General features: G+C 45.0%; 2 protein-coding genes across 5 annotated transcripts in view; one reads left to right on the top strand and one right to left on the bottom strand.

Annotated features, from left to right (window-relative positions):
* FNIP2 (folliculin interacting protein 2) overlaps nucleotides 1-18,095 on the top strand; it is a 127,946-nt gene extending 109,851 nt beyond the window's left edge. For all 4 annotated transcript variants that reach the window (XM_069557289.1, XM_069557291.1, XM_069557290.1 and 1 more), the window contains 3 exons: nucleotides 8,564-8,764; nucleotides 12,610-12,725; nucleotides 14,406-18,095. In XM_069557289.1, coding sequence (XP_069413390.1) covers nucleotides 8,564-8,764; nucleotides 12,610-12,725; nucleotides 14,406-14,484 — 396 coding nt within the window. In that variant the 3' untranslated portion in view covers nucleotides 14,485-18,095. The remainder of the gene's footprint in view (nucleotides 1-8,563; nucleotides 8,765-12,609; nucleotides 12,726-14,405) is intronic.
* A 643-nt stretch (nucleotides 18,096-18,738) lies between these two features.
* The window catches only part of SPMIP2 (sperm microtubule inner protein 2), a 136,143-nt gene continuing 128,600 nt past the window's right edge, over nucleotides 18,739-26,281 (bottom strand). Inside the window, exon 4 of the mRNA XM_070289347.1 lies at nucleotides 18,739-20,750. Coding sequence (XP_070145448.1) covers nucleotides 20,706-20,750 — 45 coding nt within the window. The 3' untranslated portion in view covers nucleotides 18,739-20,705. The remainder of the gene's footprint in view (nucleotides 20,751-26,281) is intronic.

Here is a 26,281-nt window from a genome sequence, read left to right as displayed (position 1 = left end):
AGATATAAAGAGGAAGATTGCTGTGCTTAGATATGATGCCTGAGGCCCTTTGTGTTCTTTTTCTTTACTTAAGGAAGAATAAAAAGCTCTCAAAGGCATCATTTCTCTTGTATTTTGTGAATAGGCACATGGCTAATTTTGATGTTTTCCCCTGTGTTTTCATTATGTGCAAAGTATTTGGACATCTAGGCCATTCTCTGCAGAAAAAGCTACCAGCCTTCTTACAGTTGTCTTAGCATCATGCACATCCTCCCTTAACTTTGCTCTGATGATCCCTTTTGACCTTGAGCATCTCTCCTTGACTTTAAACTGCTTCCTCAGCAAGTGACTGGCCTAAAGTTGAAGGCATCCCTGAGGCTGCGCCCTATATGCTCAAGGCTGAGGCTTCCCCGAGCCCCTGCCTCCCAGGACCCCTTAGCAGTGCCCATGGTCCAGAATGGATGATTCTCTCTCCTTTTCTACTTTATCACAACTCTGACGCCTTTAGACTCGACATGGCACCTGTTTCCAAAAGGCACATACAGCACATAAAACAGAACGACTTCAATACGATGGACTTGCGGTCAGGACGAGGGGGCTTAAGCCAAATGGGCAGGCGCGTTAGCCCTTCTCCCACAGTCCAGAGTAGCTGCTGAGTAACTACGTTTAAAATGGTGATGGTGATAAAAGGAAGGAATTGGAACCCTTAAAAAGATGGTCTGATATGATACCCAACTATTTATATTCGTAAAAGAACTAAAGGGAGCTGCTAAAATGGAAAAATGCAGTCATGGAAATTAAAACTCAGGGGGGCAGTCTAATGAGCAGAACAGATTAAATGCAGCCAGAAGGGATTAGAGTTTGTGAAACAGTGACGAGATACAGACCTGCTCCTGTGACTGTAACTCTGAGACAAAAGGACGTGAAAAAATGTGAAAAGAGCCAGTAAGAGACGTGGTGGCTTGAGTGAGACTGTTTTATGGTGTATACAGAAGGCAGGACAGAGAAACAGTATTTGGAGAAAGAATGGCTGCTGTCTTTCAGGTTAGATGAGCCCACAGACATGAACATATCCACACTGAGCTGCAGGTCATCAGAGAAAAAGGAAGCTTATCACTGGCCAGAGAGAATGGCTCTGTCCTTCAGGAAACTGAAATCCAGCATGTGACTAAAGACATAAGCAGTGCAAATAGAGGCCAGTGTCAGGATGGGAGGCAAAGAATGCATGGATGGCTTCCTGGAGGAGGTGACATCTACAGTGAGGTTAAGCAGAGCTGGAATGGGGGTCCAGGCAGGACACAAGGACCCTGCGCTCCCCCAGGGGCTGCAGACTGACTGCAGGCGGAGCCAGCTTTACTGCCATAGGAGCTCCTGTCTCACGTAAACTGCTGTCAGGAAAGCCTGGGTGCCGAGCATTTAGCGTTCACTATTCTAGATGATATTATAGACTGGAAGAAGTGTTAGAGAAGGGTGAGTGGTAATAGGATTCTGTTCTCTGCATGGATGTGAGACTAAAGGTGCGTTTGTTTGTTTGTTTGGTTTTTGGTATGGACCATTTTTAAAGTCTTTTATTGAATTTGTTCTAGTGTTACTTTTATGTTTTCCTTTTTTTGCCTGCAAGGCATGTGGTATCTTAGCTCCCCAACTAAGATTGGACCCCCATGACCCCCCACCACAGGCCCCCTCTCCCCACCTCTGGATTGGAAGGCAGAGTCCTAGCTACCAGGGAGGCCCCAGACTGAAGGCTTAAAAAGAGAAACTAGTCAGGCAGCCACATGTATCTGCATCCTTCTGTGTGCCCTCAGCCATCCAGAAGTGGGTGGACTTACTTAAATCCTCAGTGCCAAGGATGTGGGGGGTGTGGTTATTTAGGTGGGCCTTGGCCCCTAGAGAGAGAGAATAAAAACAGGATCTGATGACATTTAGCCAAGAGCAGATGCTGAGAATGTGAGCCTCAGAGCACTGATTATCTGCTTTTTCTCTGTGACTAACCCAAGGCCTATAGAAATGTTGTAAGGACAAAGAGTAACAGAGTCTTGTCAAGAGAACACACTGGTCATAGCAAACACCCTTTTCCAGCAATCCAAGAGATGATTGTACACATGGACATTACCAGATGGTCAAAACTGAAATCAGATTGATTATATTCTTTATAGCCAAAGAGGGTGAAGCTGTGTACAGTCAGCAAAAACAAGACCTGGAGCTGACTGTGGCTCAGATCATTAGCTCCTTATTGTATAAGTCATGCTTAAATTGAAGAAAGTATGGAAAACCACTAGGTCATTCAGATATGACCTAAATCAAATCCTTTATGATTTTACAGTGAAGGTAATGAATAGATTCAAGGGATTAGATCTGGTAGAGAGGGCCTGAAGAACTGTGGATGCTTAGCATCACTAATTGTTAGAGAAATGAAAGTCGAAACTACAGTGATGTGCCGCCTTACACGAGTCAGAATGGCCATTTCCAAAAATCTGTAAACAATAAATGCTGGAGAGGGTGTGGAGAAAAGGGAACCTCTTACGCTGTTGGTGGGAATGTAGATTGACACAGCCACTGTGGACAGTATGGAGGCTCCTTAAAAAACTAAAAATGGAACTACCATATGACCCCCAATCCCATTCTTGGGCATATGTCCAGAGAAAAGCATGCTCCAAAAGGATGCGTGTACCTTAATGTTCATTGCAGCACTTTCACAATAGCCAAGACATGGAAGCAACCTAAATGTCCATTGACAGATATAGAAGACGTGGTACATGTATATACAATGGAATACTACTCTGCCATGAAAGAATAATGTCATTCACAGTAGCATGGGTGGACCCAGGGATTATCATACTAAATGAAGTAAGTCCGACAGAAAAAGACAAATGTGTGATATTGATTATATGTGAAATATAAAAAATGATACAGATGAACTTATTTACAAAACAGAAACAGACTCACAGACATAGGAAATAAACTTGTGGTTACCAAAGGGCAGAGGGGGAAGGGATAGATTAGGAGTTGAGGATTAAAATATACACACTACTGCATATAGATAAGGAACAAGGACCTATACTGTATAACATAGGGAACCAAAGTCAATATCTTGTAATAATCTGTAACGGAAGACTATGTGAAAAAAAGGTATATATTCATATGTATGTATAATTGAATCACTTTATGTCTGAAACTAACACAGCACTGTAAATCAACTATTTTTCAAAAAAATTTTTAATAGATAGAGGTCACTACATAAAATGTTAGTGGTATAGATAGCTGTACATGGAAAAGAAATATGTTACTAGTTGTGTGGATGACTTAATAAGAACTGGATCCAATCTAAAAATAAATCTGAATAGAGAATTGTTCAACAGAGCCAGCACGTATTAGGTATTTAGCTCATGCCTTGCATTTTGTTATGTTCATTTCTGAGACTACGGAAGAAAATGTAATTTCTCTCCTTGAGTTACTTACGAAATCACTGAGTAGACAAACAGATGTGCAATCAAGAGAGAGTTAGGACAGTGTGATTCCATGCCAGACAGTGGACGTGGGGAGTCTCACTGTGGGGCGTAGGGGAGACGGGGCCAGGCCAGGTCCCTGAAGAACTGGAATGTTTAGAAGGGAGCCCAGAAGATGTTCTGGCCACAGCCTGAGTGAGAGACGGGCTTCCTCTCTGCCTGGAGAAGGGGCTTCTCCTGAGAGAGCCTGGAGGGGAATGTGTGCAGGTGGATGTGAGCCTGAGGGAAGCTGCAGGGATGCAGAGACAGGTTTGACCAGTAAGCATTGGGGGAGGGTCCCAGGCTAGGGTAGGTTTCTGAGTCCGTGAGGGTTTGGGGATGTGGTTACATGAGGGGGCGATGTAGGGTGTGGGGAAGCAAGGGGATGCACCCGACAAGTGGTAGGCACTACACTACAAGTTTCATGTACATTTTGTCACAGAAACCCTGAATTAAGTACAGTCACACACTGCATGGTGGTTCATCCGTAAATAATCCTCCTGCTAATGTAAGAGATACAAGTTTGATTCCTGGGTCATGAAGATCCCCTGGAGAAGGAAATGGCAGCTTGCTCCAGTATTCTTCCTGGGAAATCCCATGGACAGAGGAGCTTGCTAGGCTACAATCCATGTGGTAGCAAAGAGTCAGACACAACTTGGTGACTAAACAACAACACACTCTGCAGATGTAGAGATGGAAGCCCGGGAGAACAGGGTCACTAAGGCCCCACAGCTAGTAAGTAATGAGTGACAGTCAAGCCCAGTCCTGCCTGGCTTCAGAGTCTTGGCTCCTTGATGAAATATCCAAACCTGAGGGAGGGAGTTGGAGAGATCAGGCTCGTGGGAGGTGTTTGAACCATTCAGTCTAATGGTTTACAACGTTTGTCAAAGTGCTTAATTTCTCAAAAGCACGCTCCGTGCATTCGTTACTGGTAAGTGTATTTATGTGTACCCTGGGTTGTATGTGAACTTAAGAAACCTGCCTGACAGATTTTACTACTAGTTACTTCTGTATTTAAGTTGCAGCTCATAAGTAAAAGTGATAAAGAAGTGTCATGTAATTCAGTTTTCCCTTTGTTTATGGTAGTGCTGCATATGCCATAAGCAGAGCCATTGCGAAGAGGGGTTTTCTGTTGAATACCAGGCAGGGCGGAGGCGTGTGTGGGTGAGAGTTCCTGTGATTTTCCCGGTGGGGCTTCTGGATCTCAGAGTTCTTTAAATTCTACAAGCTCAGAGACCAACTAATAAACCAAACCGTAAAACATTTACACTGCCCATTACCACCCATAAACGTTACTCTTTAGTGGGCTGTGTTTCCTTTGGAAAGATACATGTCAGAAATCTCCAGAATCATCAGAACTTGTGCTTCAATGCTCTGACCTTAGAGAAGTTTAGACCAGATCAGGACTGGGCTGTTAGTTGCCCTGGCGGTCCTTAGATGATAACTTGAAATGGTTGCAGATGACATTTTTTTTATCTCTCTCCAGTATTCTTTTTCTTGAATATTTACATTTCCTTCTATTTCCATCTTCCTTAAAAAAAAAATATTTAGTCTTCAATAAATGAGTAACTACTAATGGCATAGTTAGATGGAGACAGTTGGTGACCTGTAGATGTATTTAGGGAAAATCAAAGTGTTAATTGCTCAATGATGCCTGACTTTTTGTGACCCCCGTGGACTGTAGCTCACCAGACTCTACTGTCCATGGCATTTTCCAGGCAAGTGGATAGCTGGAGCGGGTAGCTGTTCACTTCTCCAGGGGAACTTCCTGACCCGGGGATCTTCCTGAACTAGGGATTGAACCCAGATCTCCTGCATTGCAGGTAGATTCTTTACCATCTGAGCCACCAGGGAAGCCCACTTAGGAAATTACATGTTAAATATTTAGTAGTCTGAGAATGTATAATTCTTTTTTTAAATTTTATTGAAGTATAGTTGATCTACAGTGTTGTGTTCATTTCTGCCGTACAACAAAGTGACCCAGTCATACATATGTGGATTCTTTCTCCTATTCTTTCCCATCCTGGTTTGGCACAGGTTACTGACTATCGTTCCCTGTACACTTTTGCTTTAAGGTGCTGTCCTGACAGCGTTGCGTGGCTCTGCTTCCCTGGATCCCACACGCGTGACACTCAGCGCTGTGCGTGGGCTCACAGGCGCTTGCCTTCCCTTTGACTGCTGGGCTCGACCTGGCCTGTCTGAAGTCTGTCCTTTCTCAAGGAGCTGGTCCTGCCCTTGGGGCTGAGAGTCCAGGAGAGAGGAGTCAGCCCCCGCTTCAGGGAGTGGGCTCTGGGCTCCCTGTGCGTTTGTCCCAGCCTTCAGACGCAGCTCTCTTTAGTCCGTCCCCAGGTTTCCAGCAGTGATTTAGAAACGGCTTGTGCTCACGTTTTCTCTCACGTGATTGTGCCAGCTCCTCTTTTGCTCCTCTGCTGTTTCCGCCCCCAGGTCTGCAGCCTCCCGGGGTCACAGGCACCCAGAGAGCCTTCTGTCCATCACGTCCCCAGTGAGCCTCGCCGCCCTCCTGCTGGTGGCTCCCTTCTGAAGGCGGAGCTCTGTGTGTGGTTGCCGGTGGTGTGCGTGGTGCCGTGCGATCTGCAGTCTGCTTTCCTTGGATCAATACACTGCTCCCTTCCCTGAAGGGTGGGAAGTTACTTAGGAAACTGAATGAGTTGGAAACTCGGGCCCAGATTATTCACTACAAATAGTTCATCCAACTAAAGCTAGACTTTTATACCAACTGTCCCAGCCTCCTGGCCCCCTATTCACAGGGAAGTCTTGGAGAAAGAGCCCTTGAATGACCTGGCCTGGGTGCTGTCCCTCACCTTGATAGAGGGAGGTGACTGAAATCCAGAGAGGAGATTGGCGTGCCTTCCTCTCACTGTGTATACATGGGCATATGGATTTTAAAGATTATGTATATATTTTCAGGGGCTTCCCAGGTGGCACAGTGGTAAAGAATCTGCCTGCAGGAGACGCAGGAGACATGGGTTTGATCCCTGAGTCAGGAAGATCCCCTGGAGTAGCAGATGGCAACCCACTCCAGCATTCTTGCCTGGAGAATCCCATGGACAGAGGAGCCTGGCAGGCCAGAGTCCATGGGGTCACAAAAGAGTCAGACACGACTGAGTGACTAAGTACATATACCTCATATACACAGACAGCACATATACTTTCATAATGTAAGCCCCTTGAAGGAAAGGTCTTCATATAGATTCATGTAGATCTTTTCTGGGCAATACCCAGCACACAGTGAATTTCTGATAAATGCAAAGCATTGAAGGAACTTGAACTCCAAATGCAAATCTTTTAAATTTCCAAATTTTCATTTGCTGTGGTCATAAGGACCAAGTCACTGTCCTCTTGCTGTGAACCTGTGACACAGGGATTGAGCAAGAACTTGCCAGAACTTGTAGAAGGAAGTTGTGGCAGCCATTTCTGTACTTTCTGTTTTGGAGAGTGTGTACAAGGGTAGGAGTAAGGCGTCACAAGACCCTGTGGGTGAGAGTGGGAATCTGTGGTCATTATGTGTGTGGGGGCATTTTGACTGTTTGGTTGAAAAGTCTAAGAAATGAGAGCCATCCTTGGGAAACTGGGCTCCATTAATTCAAGAATCTGTCCTGTCACATTTTTCATTCTTCACGTTTAAGATTATTTGAACATACACTTAAATAAATGTGGACCGCTAGATTTTGCCTGATTTGCTGTTCTTTTCAATGGGGAAATATTCTAAACCATGAAGGTTTTCCTCCTGAATATAGTATAGGAATAAATGTTGCTCCCAACAAAGTTCTCATTCAGCCCATCAGTCACTTCTTCCCCATCTGTGAGAAAGAATACAGAGATTGAATCAAAAAGCCTCAAAACGAAGGAACCAGATCACCTGTTAAATGTAGAGTATGGCAGCAAACATCTTGGGTTTCCATCAATAGCCTCCCCAATAATAGTGCTGTCTTTTTTTAAAAAAAAATTCATTTCTTTGTTTGCCTGTTTATTTTGGCTGTGCTGGGCTCCCCACGTGTGTGGGCTTTCTCTACTCGCAGTGAGTGGGGGCTGCTCTTAGTCGTGGCAAGCGAGCTTCTCATTGTGGCGGCTTCTCTTGCTGTGGGGCACAGTCTCTAGGCTGGGGGAGTTCCATAGCTGTGGCACCTTAGTTGCACCACGGCATATGGGATCTTCCCAGACTAGGGATCGAACCAGTGTCCGCTGCATTGGAAGGCGGATTATTAACCACTGGACCATCAGGGACTCCTTAGTGTTAAGTCTTAAGTACATTCATCAGTGGCCACACTTGTACCTTTTGGCCTCGTCTCAATAACATAGCTCCCTAGTCCCATCTGTCTAGGTGGTGGTTGGAGTTGACTTATGTGTGTAGCACGTGGTTCCTGAGTAAATGTCACTTCATGATTAAAGCTCTACTTTTCAGGGAATATTAAGTCACCCTTCCAAACCTCATGATGGGGAAAATGGCAGTAGAATCCTACACCGTATTCTGACAGTCTCCATTGTAAAGGGAATGAGCAGGGGCTTCCCTGGCAGCCAGTGGTTAAGACTCGGGACTTCTACAGCAGAGGGCGCAGGTTCCATCCCAGTTCAGGGAACTAGGATCCCACAGACCACACAAAAAATGAAGGAGAGTGCAGCTTTCCAGAAGGAAGTGACTTTCAAGTCCTGGTTTGGAGAAAGATTGCAGGCCTTTTTGTTTACCTGTGAGCATGTGATGATGTTTATGGGTCCCTTCTGAGTGTGGGAATAAAATAAGGATGGACTGCAGTTTTATCAAGTTAATGTTTAAATGGCAGTATGATGGCACTTTAGAGTCCCTGGGGAGCTCTGGGCTACTGGGGCTCCCACCATCACCTTCTGTTTATTTTTCAATTGGAAAAAAGTTGATACACAATGCTGTGTTGGTTTCTGCCGTACAACAGTGCAGAATCAATCACTGGCATACGTCTGTCCCCCTCCCTCTTGAGCCTCCCTGCTGCCACTGTAGATCATCACAGAGCTCTATAGCTCCCTGTGCTATACAGCAGCTTCCCCGCCATCTATTTTAGACAGCTGGAAGCGTGGCGAGGAGTTGACCCCCTGTGTCTGCCCTGCAGCATCCCGTGCTGGACGAGCCCATCGCCGAGGCTGTGTGCATCATTGCAGACACAGACAAGTGGAGCGTCCAGGTGGCCACGAGTCAGAGGAAGGCGGTGGACAGCACGAAGCTCGGCCAGGACGTCCTGGTGTCAAGTCAGGTGTCCAGCTTACTGCAGTCCATCCTGCAGCTCTACAGGCTTCACCTCCCCGCCGACTTTGTAAGTTTGTGTTCTCTAGTCATCAGAGAAATGAGCTATAAAAACACTGTCCATGGGATTGTGGTTATAAAGTCACGAGTTCCTGTGTATTGATTTTAGTATAATTGGATGTTAGCATCAGTGGAAACAGAGCATGTGATAACAAAACCAGCACATGGGCTGGATTCAGTAACAATAGTCCTTCTGGAAACAGAGCATAGAGACGTCATCTCTTTGAACAAGTTACATGAAGAAGTAGGTATAATGTGGAGGCAGGGGTCAAGCATACAGGGAAATTTAAAATACCCTCCTTGGGGAAACTTACCGGTTTTTCCGTCTTCAGTTTGGTGCCAAGTCAGCCAACTTTCTGAAGGGACTGTCGTTCCATCTGCTCAGGGACAGTCCTCCCAGAGTTGTTATGGATAATGGAGGATATTGTTTGTGTCAGTAGTTAAAATGTTGAAGCACCGTAGCCACAGGGGATGGTATCAATTGTTCCTTTTTGAATGGGATTTTGCAATCACTTTGATAACATTATATTAAATACAGACAGCAGACAGACCCTCTGAACTCCTAGAAAATGATCAACAGTTCTCCCCGAGTCTCTGGAATAATACACACAACAAATTCGTGTGTGTGTGTATGTGCGCACACGTGTAGAGAGATGAAGAGAAATCACACTTAAGGAGGGAGGGAGCCGGATTTCCAGAGCAGAAAGGCATGTACCAGGAGGGGAAGAACTCCAGGAGCTGGGAGGGACACACCTGAGATGAGCTCACCTGCCTTCTCAGCTCTTCCTCCTTCCCCTGTCTGCACTCAGCCCCGTACCAAACAGCCAGCATCTCCCTGCCAGCCTCCTGCCTCCACGAAAGATGCAGAGCTAGTAACAAGCAAGTAGGTGGCTGCATTACGGTCAGCTCCCTGATTGCTCAGGAAGGGTTATTCCCCTGAGCTCTTGTGACCAGACCTACAGGTGCACCATACCCCTTGGAAAGCCAGGACTCCTGTGTTCTTGGAGTGGGGCTTTGAAACACTGAGGTGGCAGTGTGGCATCACAGCGACATCACAGGGGTCACATCTGGGCTTTGCTCATTTGGTTCCTTGGGCACCTCAGGACATCAGCTTTTTCCTCTGTGAACATGGTGCCTTTGCAGCAAGCACATGAGAGCCTCGCTGAGGTGTGCTTTCTACCTGGCCAAGCCCAGGGCGAGATGAGGCTCCTTGCAGCCAGTGGACAGTAGTGGACAGTCGGTGGGCTTTCAGTGGCATGGACTCAGACCCAGGCTCCTCTGCTTCCTAACCATGTACCTTGTCGAAGCTGGGGAACAGCAGAAACTGTCCCGTCTGTTAATGGAAATTGAGTGAGCTAATTGACTTGGCTGGAGCTAAGTGAATTAGTGGGGCTAATTCTCTGGGACTTCCCCGCTGGATCAGTGGTAAAGAAACTGCCTGCAATGCAGGAGACCCAGGTTCGATCCCTGTGTCAGGAAGATCCTGTGGAGGAGGGCATGGCAACCTACTCCAGTATCCTTGCCTGGAGAATCCCATGAACAGAGGAGCCTGGCGGGTTACAGTCCTTGGGGTTGCAAAGAGCTGGACACGACTGAAGCCACTGAGCACAATTCACCCAAAGCACTTGAGTAACACTGCATGTTATACACACTCATAAGACAGCTTCTATTGGTGTAATTGTTAAGAATAGCTACTCTGTGAAACAGTGTTCACGGCTGTGAAGACTGACACCGCCTGTTCGCTGAAACCTTTATTTGGGCTTTAAACGGCAGGACCACTGTCCCAGTGGTGACCCGGGAGGCACCTGTGGCCTCTTAAAACGTGACTCTTGCTCCGCACTTGCAGGCAGTTCTCCCTTCTAGTAGCAACGTGCGTCATGTTGATGTGGAGGCCGAAATTTGCTTTTCTATAAGAAAACAGAGTTTGATTGTACAGTTTCTTACTATTATAAGTATTTACCAAACTTCTATATTGTATTCTGTAATCCATATCTCTCACTACAGTTGACATCTTAAGTTATCCCAGCAGTAAATTACCACAGTTGATTCTTTTTTACTTAATGTAGACATGTTACATTTAACCATAAAATCAAGATCAAAGAAAATTTCATCTGCAGTTTAAAATTCTCCTTAAAATTCACTTGAATGAAATATACAATTAATTTCCTGTTGGTACTTTGAATATGGAAAGAGAAAGTAGCTATTTAAAATTTCAGAAGTTAAAATTGAAGAAATCCATCTCAGAAAGGAAGGAGCAGATCCCCAAATAGTTCAATTTCATAATCAGGCTTTGTAAAAAAAAAAAAAAATTTCTAAATGCTTGGATTTCCAGTTTCATGTACATTCCACATGAACCAACATTCTCTTTATTTCCATATTGCAATACACAGTTTTCCTGGGGACATGAAAATGCTGTAAATTCACTATTTTAAACCATAAAGGATTCAGCATAATGTAGCTGTTCCTTTTAATATTTTATAATGCTCTTATTAAAACTTTGTATTTACTCCACAAGGAGCTGAAACTGAGCAGGAGACCCTTCCCCCACTGAACTCCGCTTCCTTGGGGGAACATTTCCATGAGAGTTGGTGAAATCCTCCTTGCTTTGATTATTACTCTTACTCAACTTACCAGTTGTGTTTCATCCACACAACACAATGCACTTAAGATTTTAAGCCAATGGAAAAGATTGCATCTCGAATGCATACTTTGTCTATGTCACTGATCAGCCCAGATGGTCAAGATCAACATTGTCAAGTGCATCTGTTAATCTTTTTACCTTGAAGACAGCAGGCGTAATGGTCTAGAAGAGAATCATGTCAGATGGACCCTTGCCAGAGCCATCAGGTGACTTACTGAGGTGCCTGATGACTGCCTGCCAAATGCAGAAGCATTTGCCTCTGGTACAAAGCACAGATGGTTGCTGTTCTCTAAGACACGAAGTTGGACACAGTTCCAAGGGTAGAGATGCCCTGAAAATAATTGCCTCTCTTTATTGTTACTAGAGACCTAGATAAAATACACTCTTGAGAGACAAGAAAAGTTCAGAATAACCTTGTTCCAGTCCTTCTTCTGGGAATGAATTGTAACAAAATAATTTGAGGTATAGAAAACAACAACAGAGATGCTCTTTATAAAAAGGCATTGGTAAAGAATTTTTAATAACATGGGGAAGGGATTATTAGAAAGTTTTTTGAAAGCAGAGAATAATTGTACTAATAGAATGATTTCAACTATGTAAAAGGCAAAGGCTTTTTTAAAAAGACTAGAGGATATATATGAAGCTCTTATTAGTCATTGGAAAAAGTAAACTTTCTTGTTTTACAAAAACCTGTTTGTTTTTTTAATTTATATTATAGTTGATTTATAATGTGCTATTAGTTTGAGGTGTGCAGCAAAGTCATTCAGTTATACATATACAGGTGCTAACTCATGCCCAACTCTTTGTGGCCCCATGGACTATAATGTGCCAGGCTCCTCTGTCCATGCAATTTTCCAGGCAAGTGGAAAACTGGAATACTGAAGTGGAGTGCCATTTCCCACTCCAGATCTTCCTGACCCAGGGATCAAACCCGAGTCTCTTGCGTCTCCTGCGTTGGCAGGCAGATTCTTTGCCCATATAGGTTATTGCAGAGTACTGGGTAGAGTTCTCTGTAGCGTAAGGTAGGTCCCTGTTGATGACAAAACTTATTCCTCCGAATGGTAGGGTTTGCACTGGCTTGTAATCCCTTAAGTATATTTTACAGAGATGAGATCGCAGTTGTGTGCTTAGAAAGGATGGAGGGAATTCCAGCTCTTGAGTCACTGGTGGAGATCTGAGTCCCCAGCTCATCGTGAGTGTGGTTGGCTTTGCAGTGTGTCATGCACCTGGAGGACAGACTGCAGGAGATGTACCTGAAGAGCAAGATGCTGTCCGAGTATCTTCGTGGACACACGCGTGTGCACGTGAAAGAACTAAGCGTCGTGCTGGGGTGAGTCCTATGGAGTATCACCATTGCCCCCAGGCTGTACCCCCTGACCCATCCAGCCCCTGCCACTCCCCAGGGACGCCAGAGTTTCACACCTAGAAACAGACTCTCCGACCTTTCAGCTGGAGGTCCAGGGTCAGCCTTCCCCCCAAGGTTATTTTATCCTTGAAAGTGGAACATGTAATCCTCCTCCAGAGGCCCATCTCGAGGCATTTCACTAGGATGTGGGAGTCACGGGCTCTCAGACCGCGGCTGTGTCCTCCTTGCCATTTCTGGGGGAGGTGAGGAAGGCAGCCCTCCTGGATTGGGGCCCGTCTGCGTGTCCCAGGTGGCCGGACTCTCCTCCCTTTTCCTGCGAGCCCAGCAGAAGAGGAGGTGTGCATGTCATCTGTGTCCTGCATCATCTCCCAGAGCCTGTTTGCCCTAATTTCTCTGGGGGGAAGAAATTCTGACTTGCGTTTTACTCTCTGCTCAGTTTTTCCACAGAGAAGTAACAAAACATTGTCTCAATAGGGCCTTGTCCCCCCTTTTCCTGTGATGACGATTCCCCCGTTTGGGGCAAGAAAATACCGTGTATAAAACATCAATCCCCAAATTCTCTATTAGGCCTGCCAGTCAAAGTTGTATTATTTCAAGGCTCAGGCCTTTGCTTTCTTGCTGGACTTCTCAGGTCAGACCCAGGATGTGACTTACTGTATTATTCCACTCTCAGCATTTCCTGCCATACTTTTTTTTTTTTAAATGTATTTCACTTTAAAAATATTCTCCCCTTCTGAGGCATTTACTTTTCCAGTTTTTGCTTAGATCTCTTCACCAGCCTCACAGTAGTCCTGCCTCATCTGATTTCTGATGTGGGATATGCAGCTCTTATTTCTAGGACGCTTGCCTGGCCCCTGGCTGATGGGTGCCTACCATCAGCACCCACCCCTGAAGGATCCACCCTGAAGGTGGATTTGCCTCCTTGCTTCAGGCCCCCTAGTGCCTTATTGGGCCCCTTCTAGCCCTTCCTCACTGCCCTCCTGCTCTCAGGCCAGCAGCACTGCAGTGCTGGGAACTTGCTGTCACCCTGAATGTCACTGCAAAAGGCAGGGAAGATGCCACGAGCTCATACCAGCTGCCTTCTTAGATTCTATTTTTAGTTTTTAGGTTTTGGAAACAAGGGACAACGTTAGAACATGTTTCAAGGACCGAGACCACCCTGGCTTTCCAGGACACCCAGCAGCCCCCTGCCTGTGCTCCCCCACCCTCACTGACTCTACCTCCATTCTCAGGAAGTGTCTTCGGTGTCTGAGTGTTGAGTGCGTGCTGGGGGTGGGGGGTTTCGGTTGTGTGAGCCATTTAAGAAAGCCCAGGGGTTTTGAAGACATTGTCACCATCTTGGGTTGCCAGAGACTTACTTGGAGCAGGTGCAGACTCGAGGTGCAGTCCTGGAGTGCTGACTGGAGGAGATGTCGTGCAGAGGCCTTGTAGGGATACAGGCCCTGGTCCCATGCACATAGCTGCCACTGCACCATCGAAGGTTCCAGGACCCCAGCAAGGCGGGTCTCAGGAACAGGCTCACCATCTGCCTGCCTCTTTCACTCTGTTCTCATTACCCACTGGGCAGGCCTGGGATCTGGCAGTGGGACACTCCTATAAATCCTGCCACTTTAATGTAACTACCTCCCCTCTCTCCACGTTCAGGATAGAGTCCAACGACCTGCCTCTGCTGACGGCCATTGCTAGCACTCACTCTCCTTACGTCGCCCAGATACTCTTGTAAGCTAATTCTCAGGACAGCTCCTCCTTGAAGAAAATCGGATTCTCAGCCCGAGGAGGAAGGAAGGCAGCTCCCTGCGACTGCGAGGTGCCAGCAAGGTGGACAGCCGCGGTCCTGCCTGTGCTGTGCTGTGTCAGGGGCGTCGCTTCCTGGGGTGCTGGCTGGGAGCCGTAGGTTCACTGACACCAGGCGTCTGTGTTGTCGTGAGCAGGCAGGCTTCCATCACCCTCGGGTCAGCGTGGGCGCTGAGGGCACAGCAGTGACCAGGGACCTGAGAGCAGCCCTGAGCTACACAGGCATCATCGCTGCTAGAAACATCTCAGAGTGCAAGCGTGCGCTCCCCAAGCTGGAGGAGGCGATCCTGCTGTCCTGAGAAGGCGGTCAGCACAGGGACCCTGGACACCAGGGACCGTGGTACAGTGGAGCCTCTGTGTACCGCCTCCTCGCCAGTGGCCTTGATGTCATCCTCTGGCAGAGAGCATGAGGGGACTGGCTGTGGGGAGCAGAGCTCCAGGGACCCACTGCTTCCAGCCTTCCCCGTTTCCCTTGTTTGAGATGCAGCCACGGGTAGGTTAGGGATGGACTGTTGGTGCAATAAACCCGAGAATCAATGTAGCATCCTCGTCCCATCCACATACAGTGCACAGCAGCGGAGGGCACAGTCCAACCCCACTCGCTTCATCCTGAGGCTTCAGAGCTCTCAGCAGCCTTGTCAAAGGGGCCGTTTACCAAAGTTATTTCTATAAGCTCGAGAGCATTTCTGTGGCTAAATCCCTCCAGCTGAAGCCACCTTCTTCCTCTTAACAGTTAATACAGATGACTATTTATACTTTAAAAGGCACAGCTGTCCAGGTGGGAAGTGAAATTTGCAACAGTTCAGGATGACTTATGAATCAGACCATTTCTAAACAGTCCATCTATGAGCTCAATTTTCACTCTATCATCTCTGTGCCTTCCCAACCCTACATCCTTTTCAAAACACCTTCCCAGAAATTGACTGCCCTGTAGTATAAAACCTGCCGCAAGGCAGCATTGCTTCTGTATGAGCGTAGTTTGCTTTTTAAAAACGCTGAGTTTTCTGTTAATACGAACTTCAGTTTACTGATTGTGAAGCAGGTGATGTCCTGACATGCAGGGTAAAGGAAAAGACTAGTAAATTGGTGTAAAAGGCAGGGCGAACCCTGTTAACAGCACACCTGTTAACACCGGCACACCTTGAGGACTTTAATTATAACCAGGCTCTGATCTTCTCCTTTAAAAATTAATCCCAATCCTTTCTGTGTAGTTTTTGCACCTAAGAATATGAAGTGACTTCCCTTTCAGGAGTTAGAATACTCTGTCTTCAGATTTGCTATGTGATAAAATCCCCAAACCCCAAGTTACATACGTCTCTGTCTTTATTCTTTGACAAATGTGAGTTGTTTGTTTGAAAGAGCAGAGCAGCAGGACCAATGGAAAAAAACAGGTGTATTCTTTCTTAGGAGTGGTTCTTAGGGATAGGTCAGAACTACAGCCTTCCCCTCTTTTTAATAAATCAAGTGCTTTTTTTTTTTCCCCCCTTGGCTGCTCCACTCAGCTTGTTGGCTGCTCCTCTCGGCTTGTAGGATCTTAGTTCCCCAACCAGAGACTGAATCTGGGCCCTTGGCAGTGAAAGCTCAGAGTCCCAACCACGGGACCATCGGGGAAGTACCCCTTCTCTCTCTTTTTTAAGGATGTGAAGCGCAGAGGGTCTCGAGACTCTAAAAATCTTTAATTTGTATTTATGTCTCTCATCATAAAAGTGATGTCCATTTTATCTACGTTTTCTGTTTTCCTTTTGCCTGATGTCCGAGATAAGACGGGTATATTTGGAGTCCCTGGTTCCATGACACCTTGGTGGTTGTCGTGGACCTGGCCCATGGCCGCCCTCTCCCCATCTGAGTCCCTTACGTGTGATGCACCGTGCTGAGCGAGGTCATAGCGTCCCCTCTGCACCAGCTTTGAGCATCCCCCAGTCTCTTGACTCCCTTCTCACTAGCATGTTCTGGACACTTTCCCTCCCCTGCCACCCTCCAGGGTTTACAGATAATAACTAGATGCAAAATCAGTGCAGGTAGCGGCCTGTGGAGAATTAGACCCAGCCCAGGGAAGCTGAGCTTTAAATGGTCAATTTAAGCTTCATGCAGAAGAGATGTGCCCAGCCCCTGCCAGCCGAGAAAACGAGCTTGGCCTCTGCATGCCGCCCTCTCCCAGAAGAAGGTGACGAGGGAGACCCCTCAGGACGCCAGGCAGCCTGCCCCTCACGGCTGCCGCCTGCACCACAGACCAGGAATGTTGCTGCTCTTCTGTAAACCCTCCTCTCAAGAACATCCACCTGTTCTCTCATAAACACAACCTCTTCCCAAAAGTGGAAAAAGAATCTCATGGAACTGGGTGGAAACACGCCGACACCACCCTGGGGCCAGGTTCTGTGTCAGCCACAGAGGTGAGGAAGGGACCCGCCCTCACCCAGGCCCACCTCAAGAAAAAAAACAAAATTTTAAAAAAATGTACAAATAGAGAAAACTACCTCAGTTGACAGGATTCCACCTTTAGGGTTTCTTCAACTTTGACGTCTTACCTGTTGAGTGTACCTTTTGTAGCATCTTGCTTGTCCAGGCGAATGGGAGGCTGACGGAGCAGGTGTGCACCAGCGTTGCCGTGCGGGCCTTCCTCCAGCATGTCGAGGCTTAATTTTTCGTAGATTGACGAGTGATATGAATGTAAAGATACTTGTGTACGTTTAAATATGACAATGAAAACCTAAAATGTAGCTTCCATACTTGTGCATAATTCCAAAGTATTTTATTTTTATCAGTGTTAAATAGCTTTTTGTACAGGCTCCAATCCATTTTTCTGAAGTGTGCTGTTTTTTAATGAAAGTAATGATAAACTTTTCACATCCCATGGAACTGCCGTTTACACATCGCAACTTTTTAAACTTATCATATTTTTCAAAGTTAACTTTTCTCGAGGGAGGAAAATCCCTGCCTGCTAAACGATACTAAACTCTTGTTTTGGCTCTTCTAATTAGGTCCTGAGATTTTATAAAATTCAGTCTGTAGCTTTTTAGGTTCCTCACTGGAGTTGGTTGTACATAAAAATAAAGAATATAAAGTGACCCTACAGTTCTTTTAAATATCTGGATTTTTCCACTTACATGTGCTTTTGAAAGTATTTTGTTCATGCATACTTTCACCAATAAATTGAAAAAGTCTTGAGCTTCTTGGTAAATGTGAACCATTTGTTTTCTATTGTGCTTTGGGGGCAGGAACCTTTTAATATAATATTTGCCTAAATCAAGCAGCCCCCTCTGAATGTTAATTTTTAAATGTCCACATTTGGTGAACCATAAATCTTGGAAGCAAGACTGCAATATGCTTAAATTTAAGTGGTGTTTTAAAAGGAGAAAATTCCAGGGTTGATTTGTTATCATTGAAGTTCCATTACAAATTGATAGGACTTTGTTTTTGATCAGTGAAATAGATATCAGTATCAATGTATGGAAGTCTTTTTTCTTAAAACTTGTTCACATATTACTTTGATCCATTTTTCTGTGGCATCTGGTGCAATAAACCTTTTGAATTTATCTTGAACACTTTCTTGGTACTGCGTATGATTTGTCTGTTTAATCAGACTGAGACATCTCATTTCCAGTAATTCATGCTGAAACAAACCCACTCTAAATGTTAGTGACTCTCAGCAGGGGTGTTTGGTGAGCATGTAATGGGAGAGGGCTCCAGGCACAGAGAGGGTGGGAGCAGAGCAAATCTCCCAGGGATAGAGAAAATCTCGTCACATGCTGGACACCACGGAATAAGGAGTTATCCCGTGTGACTTGATATCCTGCTGCTTTACATAAATGCACAACATACTTCTCTCGTGATCTTTAATATATACATAATTTTCCAGGAATGCCACTGTTGTATAAACTGAGGCAAGATTTTACTTTGTAAGGTTTAGGATGTTAATAGGAACTGACATACATTTGGAAAACCATATTACCAGTAGCTGTGTTAATCATGGAGTTTGTCATCAACACAGTCTTCTGATCGTCTCTGCTTAGAGCTGTTGCCTTCACGGAGATTCCATTTGGAAGCAAGTGTCTGCTTTGTTGATTATATTTTCTAAATTACTAGTGCCCCAATATGTATTAAACTATATATTAGTATAAGTTGTAAAATAGTACCACTAGGACATTATAGTGGTTTGTCATAAATTACGTGTGTACGTAAGTTATTCTGTTGATGAAAATTATGCATTTTATTTTAGGAAAATAAAGGGCATTACAAAATATTTACTATGAAATCTATCACTGATGCATACAGCCTCAAGAAGAACATGCTGTTAAGTGTAACTTTTGTAGCAATATAAGACCACATTGAATCATGTCATTTTAAGACTATAGTTCAGTCCTCAGTCATGTCCGATTCTTTGCAACCCCATGGACTGACTGCAGCACACCAGGCTTCCCTGTCCTTCACCAATTCTCGGAACTTACTCAAACTCGTGTCCATCGAGATGGTGATGCCATCCAACCATCTCATCCTCTGTTGTCCCCTTCTATCTTCAATCTTTCTCAGCATCAGGGTCTTTTCAAATGAGTCAGTTTTTTTGCATCAGGTGACCAAAGTATTGGAGCTTCAGCATCAGTCCTTCCAATGAATATTCAGGACTGATTTCCTTTAGGATTAACTGGTTTGATCTTGCAGTCCAAGGGACTCTCAAGAGTCTTCTCCAACACCATAGTTCAAAAGCATCAATTCTTTGGTGCTCAGCTTTCTTTATAGCCCAACTCTCACGTCCATACATGACTACTGGAAAAACCATAACTTGGACTAGATGGACCTCTGTTTGCAAAGTAATGTCTCTGCTTTTTGATATGCTGTCTAGGTTTGTCATAGCTTTTCTTCTAAGGAGCAAGCATCTTTTAATATCATGGCTGCAGTCACCATCTGCAGTGATTTTGGAGCCCCAAAACAGTAAAGTCTGTCACTGTTTCCCCATCTATTTGCCAAGAAGTGATGGGACCAGATGCTGCAATCTTATTTTTTTGAATGTTGAGCTTTAATCCAACTTTTTAAAGACTACAGGAAGGAGCTAATGTCCAGTACTGCTAACTCCTTTTTGGATTAAATGAAAATTTTTAGTGTTTCTCTTGTTCCCTTTAAAATCATGCCATTGATGAAGCACTTACACACACATACACAACACACTGCTTCTTGGTTCTATTGGATGCGTGATATATATCACCTCATTGAATCCTCACACCTGGATGATGTGGGTACTGGGATTGTTAATCTTGTATGTCTCCTTGATTAGGTCCCAGTACCCACATATCTGAGTTTTGCATGCATTATGTCATAAATCTGGAAGACCCAGCAGTGGCCACTGGAAAAGGTCAATCCTCATCCCAGTTCCCAAGAAGGGTGGTACTAAAGAATGTCCTAACCGTCAGACAATTGCACTCATCTGCCATGCTAGTAAGGTCATGCTTAAAATCTTGCCTACTAGGCTTCATTCACCCAGTTTAGTCACTCAGTCTTGTCCAACTCTGTGACCCCGTGGACTGCAGCACACCAGGCTTCCCTGTCCATGACCAACTCCTGGAGCCTACTCAAACTCATGTCCATCGCGTTGGTGATGCCATCCAACCATCTCACCCTCTGTCGTCCCCTTCTCCTCCTGCTTTCAATCTTTCCCAGCATCAGGGTCTTTCCAAATAAGTTGGTTCTTCACATCAGGTGGCTAAAGTATTGGAGTTTCAGCTTCAGCATCAGTCCTTCCAATGAATATTCAGGACTGATTTCCTTTAGGATGGACTGGTTGGATCTCCTTGCAGTCCAAGGGACTCTCAAGAGTCTTCTCCAACACCATAGTTCAAAAGCATCAATTCTTTGGCGCTCAGCTTTCTCTTTAGTCCAACTCTCACATCCATACATAACTACTGGAAAAACCATAATTTGGACTAGATGGACCTCTGTCTGCAAAGTAATGTCTCTGCTTTTTGATATGCTGTCTAGGTTGGTTGTAACTTTTCTTCCAAGGAGCAAGCGTGTTTTAATTTCATGGCTGCAGTCACCAGATGCAGTGATTTTGGAACCCCCCAAAATAAAGTCTCTTACTGTTTCCATTGTTTCCCCATCTATTTGCCATGAAGTGATGGGACTGGAATGCCATGATCTTCATTATCTGAATGTTGAGTTTTAAGCTTCAGCACTATGCAAACCAAAAATTTCCAGATGTACAACCTGGGTTTATAAAAGGAGGAGGAACTTGAGATCAAATTGCCAACATTCACTGGATTATAAAGCAAGCAAGGGAATTTCAGAAAAAGCATCTCTGTTTCATCGACTACACTAAAGCCTTTGACTGTATGGATCATGACAAACTGTGAAAAGCTCTTAGAGAGATGGGAATTGCCAGACAATCTTACCTGTCTCCTGAGAAACCTATATGCAGGTCAAGAAGCAGCAGTTAAGAACCCTGTAGGGAACAACTGATTGGTTCAAGATCGAGAAAGGAGTATGACAGGGCTGTCTGCTGTCACCCTGTTTGTTTAGCCTATACTCTGAGCACACCATGAAAAATGTCGGGCTGGGTGAGTTACAATCCACAATCGAGATAGGCGGGAGATACACAGATGATACCACTTTAATGGCAGAAAGCAACAACCTCAGATACACAGATGATACCACTTTAATGGCAGAAGCAAAGAGGAACTAAAGAGCCTCTTGATGAAGGTGAAGGAGAGTGAAAGAGCCAGCTTAAGACTAAGTATTAAAAAAGACTAAGATCATGGCATCTGGCCCCATTACTTCATGGCAAATAGAAGGGGGAAAGGTGATAGATTTCTTCTTCTTGGACTCTAAAATCATTGCGGATGGTGACTGCAGCCATGAAATCAGAAAATGATTGCTTCTTGACAGGAAAGAGATGACAAACCTAGACAGTGTATTGAAAAGCAGAGATATTACTCTGCCAACAAAGGTCCATATAGTCAGGGCTATGGTCTTCCCAGTGGTCATGTAAGGTTGTGAGAGTCTGACCATAAAGAAGGCCGAGTGCCTAAGAACTGATGGCTTTGAAGTGTGCTAGAGAAGACTCCTGAAAGTCCCTTGGACAACAAGATCACACCAGTCAATCTTAAGGGAGATCAACCCTGAATACTCACTGAAAGGACTGATGGTGAAATTGAAGCTCCAGTATTTTGGTCATCTGATGTGAACAGACGACTCATTGGAAAAGTCCCTGATTCTGGGAAAAACTGAGGGCTGGAGGAGAGGAAGGTATCAGAGGATGAAATGGCTGGACAGCATCACCGATCCAATGAACATGAACTTGGGCAAACTCTGGGAGATGCTGAAGTACAGGGAGGCCTGGCATGCTGCAGTCCATGGGGTCGCAAAGAGCTGGACATGACTGGGCAACTGAACAACAACCACCACCACCCAGATATCTGGTGTCACACCAGTGTGATGTTAATGTGAAGGCATTTCATGGGAGCAACACTGAGATGCATCGGCTTTGAGTAAAGCAGGTAATCCTCCATAACGTGAGGGGAGGCTCATCCAGTCAGTGGGAGGACTTCAGAGGAAACAGACCGAGATCCCCTGAGGAAGAGGGAATTCTGCCTTCTAGCAACCTTCACACAATTGCCTGGGTCTCCAGCCTCCTGGTTTACAGGTAGATGTGGGACTTGCCAGCCTTCACAACCACGTGAGCCAGTTCCTTAAAAGAAAGCTATCTGTCTGTCTCTCTTTTTATCCATCCATCCATTTTGTCCCTTTATCCACCCATCCTATTGGTTCTTCTTTAGAGAACTCCTGAGTAATACAGCTACTTAAGATATTGGCCCAATGACATACATGAGGACCCAACAATGCAGCTGGGAGTCAGAATATCCTCACACAGGGTTATAGGATGGCTACTTTGAAGCAAAGATCTTTAACATAGCGAACACTACAGACTTCACAGTTTCCCCTGGAGGGTTGAGAAGCAATTCACATAGACTCAATATGTGCTGCAAAGTAGGTGCTGGAGAACAGGCAGAGCCCAAGTTAGGACAGCCTCTGAGATGGCAGGGGAGGAGGTATCACCCCATTTGTGGTGTGAGAGTGGGGATTAATCCCCACACTGAGCCTTGCCCACTGTGTTCTTGCAACCTCCAGCCATCAGTCATCAGCCCTTTCCTGACCCGCAAGTTCTCAGTCTACTGAGCCTTCTCCTAGGCACCCTGTCCCCCTTCTTCACCCTCAATTTCTCCTTCCTTGACAACTGAGCATTTTCTAGAGAGGCTTCCTTGGCATTCACTTCTTTGCTTCCTGCTCTCTCCTTACTGCCCCCTTCCTCCACGCTTCATCTCACAAAGTCAGTTGGCCTCCACTGTCTTCTCCCATAGTTACTGAGATCTTTCCTCATGTCCAGTCAGTAACCAGAGCTGCTGAACTTTTTTTCTTTGGGTCCCAATGCATCGCCGTTTCTCCTTCCCCTTTGCCTTCTTTTAATCCCTCCTGATTTCTCAACTGGGTTACCAAAATGCCCTCCAAATGCACCTCCCTCTCAGCAATCCCCTTCCAGGCTGACTTCTAAATAACTTCCCCCAAAATGGAAGCTTAACCCTGTCACTTCTGTTTTTAGAGAAATGCAAATCAAAACTACAAGGAGGTATCACCTCCCACTGACCAGAATGAACATCATCAAGAATATTCTACAAACAATAAATACTGGAGGGGATGTGGACAAAAGTGATCCCTCCTACACTGTTGGTGGGAATTTAAATCAGTGCAGCCACTATGGAGAACAGGATGGAGGCTCCTTAAAATACTAAAAATAGAATTACTATATGATCCAGCAATCCCACTCTTGGGCATATATCCAGAAAAAAAAACACAATTAAAAAAGGTAATGCACCCCAATGTTTATAGCAGCACTATTTACAATAGCCAGGATATGAGAGCAACCTAAATGTCCCTCAATAGAGGAATGGATAAAGAAGACATGGTACATATATAAAGTGGAATTTTACTCAGCTATAAAAATGAATGAAACAGTGCCATTTGCAGAGATATGGGTGGACCTAGAGATTGTCATACAGAGTAGATACGTCAGAAAGAGAAAAACAAATGTCATAAAATATTGCTTATATGTGGAATCTAGGAAAATGGCACAGATGAACTTATTTGCAAAGCAGAAATAGAGACACAGACGTAAAGAACAAATTTACAGATGCCCAGAGGGAAATAGGGAGTAGGATAAATGGGGTGATTAGGATTGACTTATTGATACTGTGTATAAAATAGATAACTAATGAGAACCTACTGTATAGCTCAGGGAAGTCTACTCAGTGCTCTGTGGTGACCTAAATGGGAAGGGAATCCAAAACAGAGGCGATAGAAGTATACGTAGGACTGGTTCACTTTGCTGTACAGCAGAAACCAACACAACATTGTAAAGCAACTATACTCCAGTAAAAATTAATTTAAAAAGAAAGTTGGTCCAGGAAAATCCAAGCCCCTCAGCACCTGGTCCCCCTCCTCTGGCCTCACCACTGAGCACCGACTCCCAGTCCCGACTTTGGAGGCAGCCGAATAACCAGCTGCCTGCGAAGTCGGACTACATGCCCTTCCCAAAGGCACTAGCGGATCGCTGCCTGAGCCCTGTTAATCCTTCATCCTGGGCCCCCACTTCCCTTTGCTCCATCAAGTCCCTTCTGTTGTGACTCAAAATGCAGCTTGGGGTGGTGAATCCTCCAGAACCTCAGGGTCCCTGGATGTGAAGAATCTCAAGCCCCATCCCAGACAGACCGAATCAGAATCTGCACCTTACTGTGATCTCCAGAAGATGCGTGTGTGTGTGTGTGTGTGTGTGTGTGTGTGTGTGTGTGTTGTGCTTAGTCACTCAGCCGTGTCCAACTCTGCAACTCCATGGACTGTAGCCCTTCAGGCTCCTCTGTCCATGAGGATTCTCCAGACAAGACTGGAGTGGATTGTCATGCCCTCCTCCAGGGCATCTTCCCAACCCAAGGGTCAAACCCAGGTCTCCTGCATTGCAGGTGGATACTTTCCCATCTGAGCCACCTGGGAAGACCCCAGATGACGCATATGCATATTAAAATTTGAAAATCACTACTCCCACATCCAATGTGAGTGACTGGCAAGGGAAAGAACGTACCAATCCCTGAGATTATGTCCATGTTTGGAGGGAAGGGGCGCAATGAAGATATTTGCAAAGAAATGACATAGAAATGGATGACAATGTTGAAAGTGTCTGTCATATACACAGACGTTTCACAACACTTAAGTAGCTATTATTTATGTGAAGAAAATAATGTCAACCAAAAAACAAGAAGGGAAAACAATGAATGTAATAGATGGTAGGGCTTGAGAGATATTTTGTGATTTAAAAGAAGAAATTTGGGGAAATGTAGGTGGCGCTAGTGGTAAAGAACCCACCTTCAAACCAGGTGACATAAGAGAGGATAATTTGATCCCCTGGAGAAGGAAATGGCAGCCCACTCCAGTATTCTTGCCTGGAGAATTCCATGGACAGAGGAGCCTGGCAGGCTACAGTCCATGGGTCGCAACTCGACTGAAGTTGCTCCAGTAACTGAAGCAACTTAGCACAGCATAGCATGGAAGAGATAGTTCAGAAATTTGTGCAACTGATTTCCAAAAATATTTGTACAAGCATTTTGGCTATTATATACATGAATGGTACATACTATTAAATACCAAGAATTGCACTTTTAGAAACATTTAGAAATTAATCTCTGTGCTTGGGTTTATAGGTATAAATCCAAGCTTTAGAACATGAATATAAAATGTCCCCATTTTCAGCTATCTATCTTGATAAGAAAGCATCGTGATATTGTGTATAGGTTTTTGTGTTTGAAATGTCCTCCGAGTCTCCCAGTACTATTGACAAAGTTCTGTTTTTCCAAGGCTGCTTCCAGCGCATAGCCCTGGTTCTCACACCATATGGATGGCAAGTGGGCTGCATCCCAGGTGAGCACGGCAACAGGAGTGACGCACAGGTGGCTGCTGTGAAGCTTTCTTTGGAAGCTCTTGAATTTATAATTTGCTCCCACTTATTTTCCCTGAAGAGAATTTATGCCAAGTGGGGAGAGGGCTTGAGTACTTACCGAAGTATCACCCACAAGAACCCTGGGGGATCATCCAAAGAAAGGGCTTGGGGAAAAATTTTCTAAGGTATCTCTGGAACTTACAAAAAAGCATGGCTGAGAAGATTATTTTGAATGATGTAATATTTTGTTTATCTCTGGAAAGGAAGAGTTTTAACCAAGTGATCAGTTTCCATCACCAATGATGAGTCAAGTACTCTGTGATGTGATACCCTGCGGACGACACGAACACTCACCTCAGGATTCCTGCCTGCAACATATCCCTGAAGAAAATACCAGATATACCTGAATTAAGAGGAATTCCACAGAACTGGTCTGCATCCTTCAAGAACATCAGTGCCATGAAAGACCAAGGCTGAGGAGCTGTCCCTAACTGAAGGAGACTGTGAGGCTTGAGAACTAAATATAAGAGCTAATCCTGAATCAAACGTTGCATCAGGGAACATGACGAAGATCACCGTTGGGTCAACTAATAAAATTTGCTTATGAACTGCGGATTAGGTAACACTGTATCGGTGCTAAATTTGCTATACCTTATCATTGTACCATGGCTATGTGCGAGAACCCCCTTATTCTTAGGAAATGCACCCTGAAATCTTCAGAGGTAAAGCAAAACCATGTCTGCAATTTACCTTCAAG

Source organism: Ovis canadensis, chromosome 17 (genome assembly GCF_042477335.2).
Source record: "Ovis canadensis isolate MfBH-ARS-UI-01 breed Bighorn chromosome 17, ARS-UI_OviCan_v2, whole genome shotgun sequence".
Lineage (NCBI taxonomy): Eukaryota > Metazoa > Chordata > Mammalia > Artiodactyla > Bovidae > Ovis > Ovis canadensis.
This window is presented reverse-complemented; position numbering and strand designations above follow the sequence as displayed.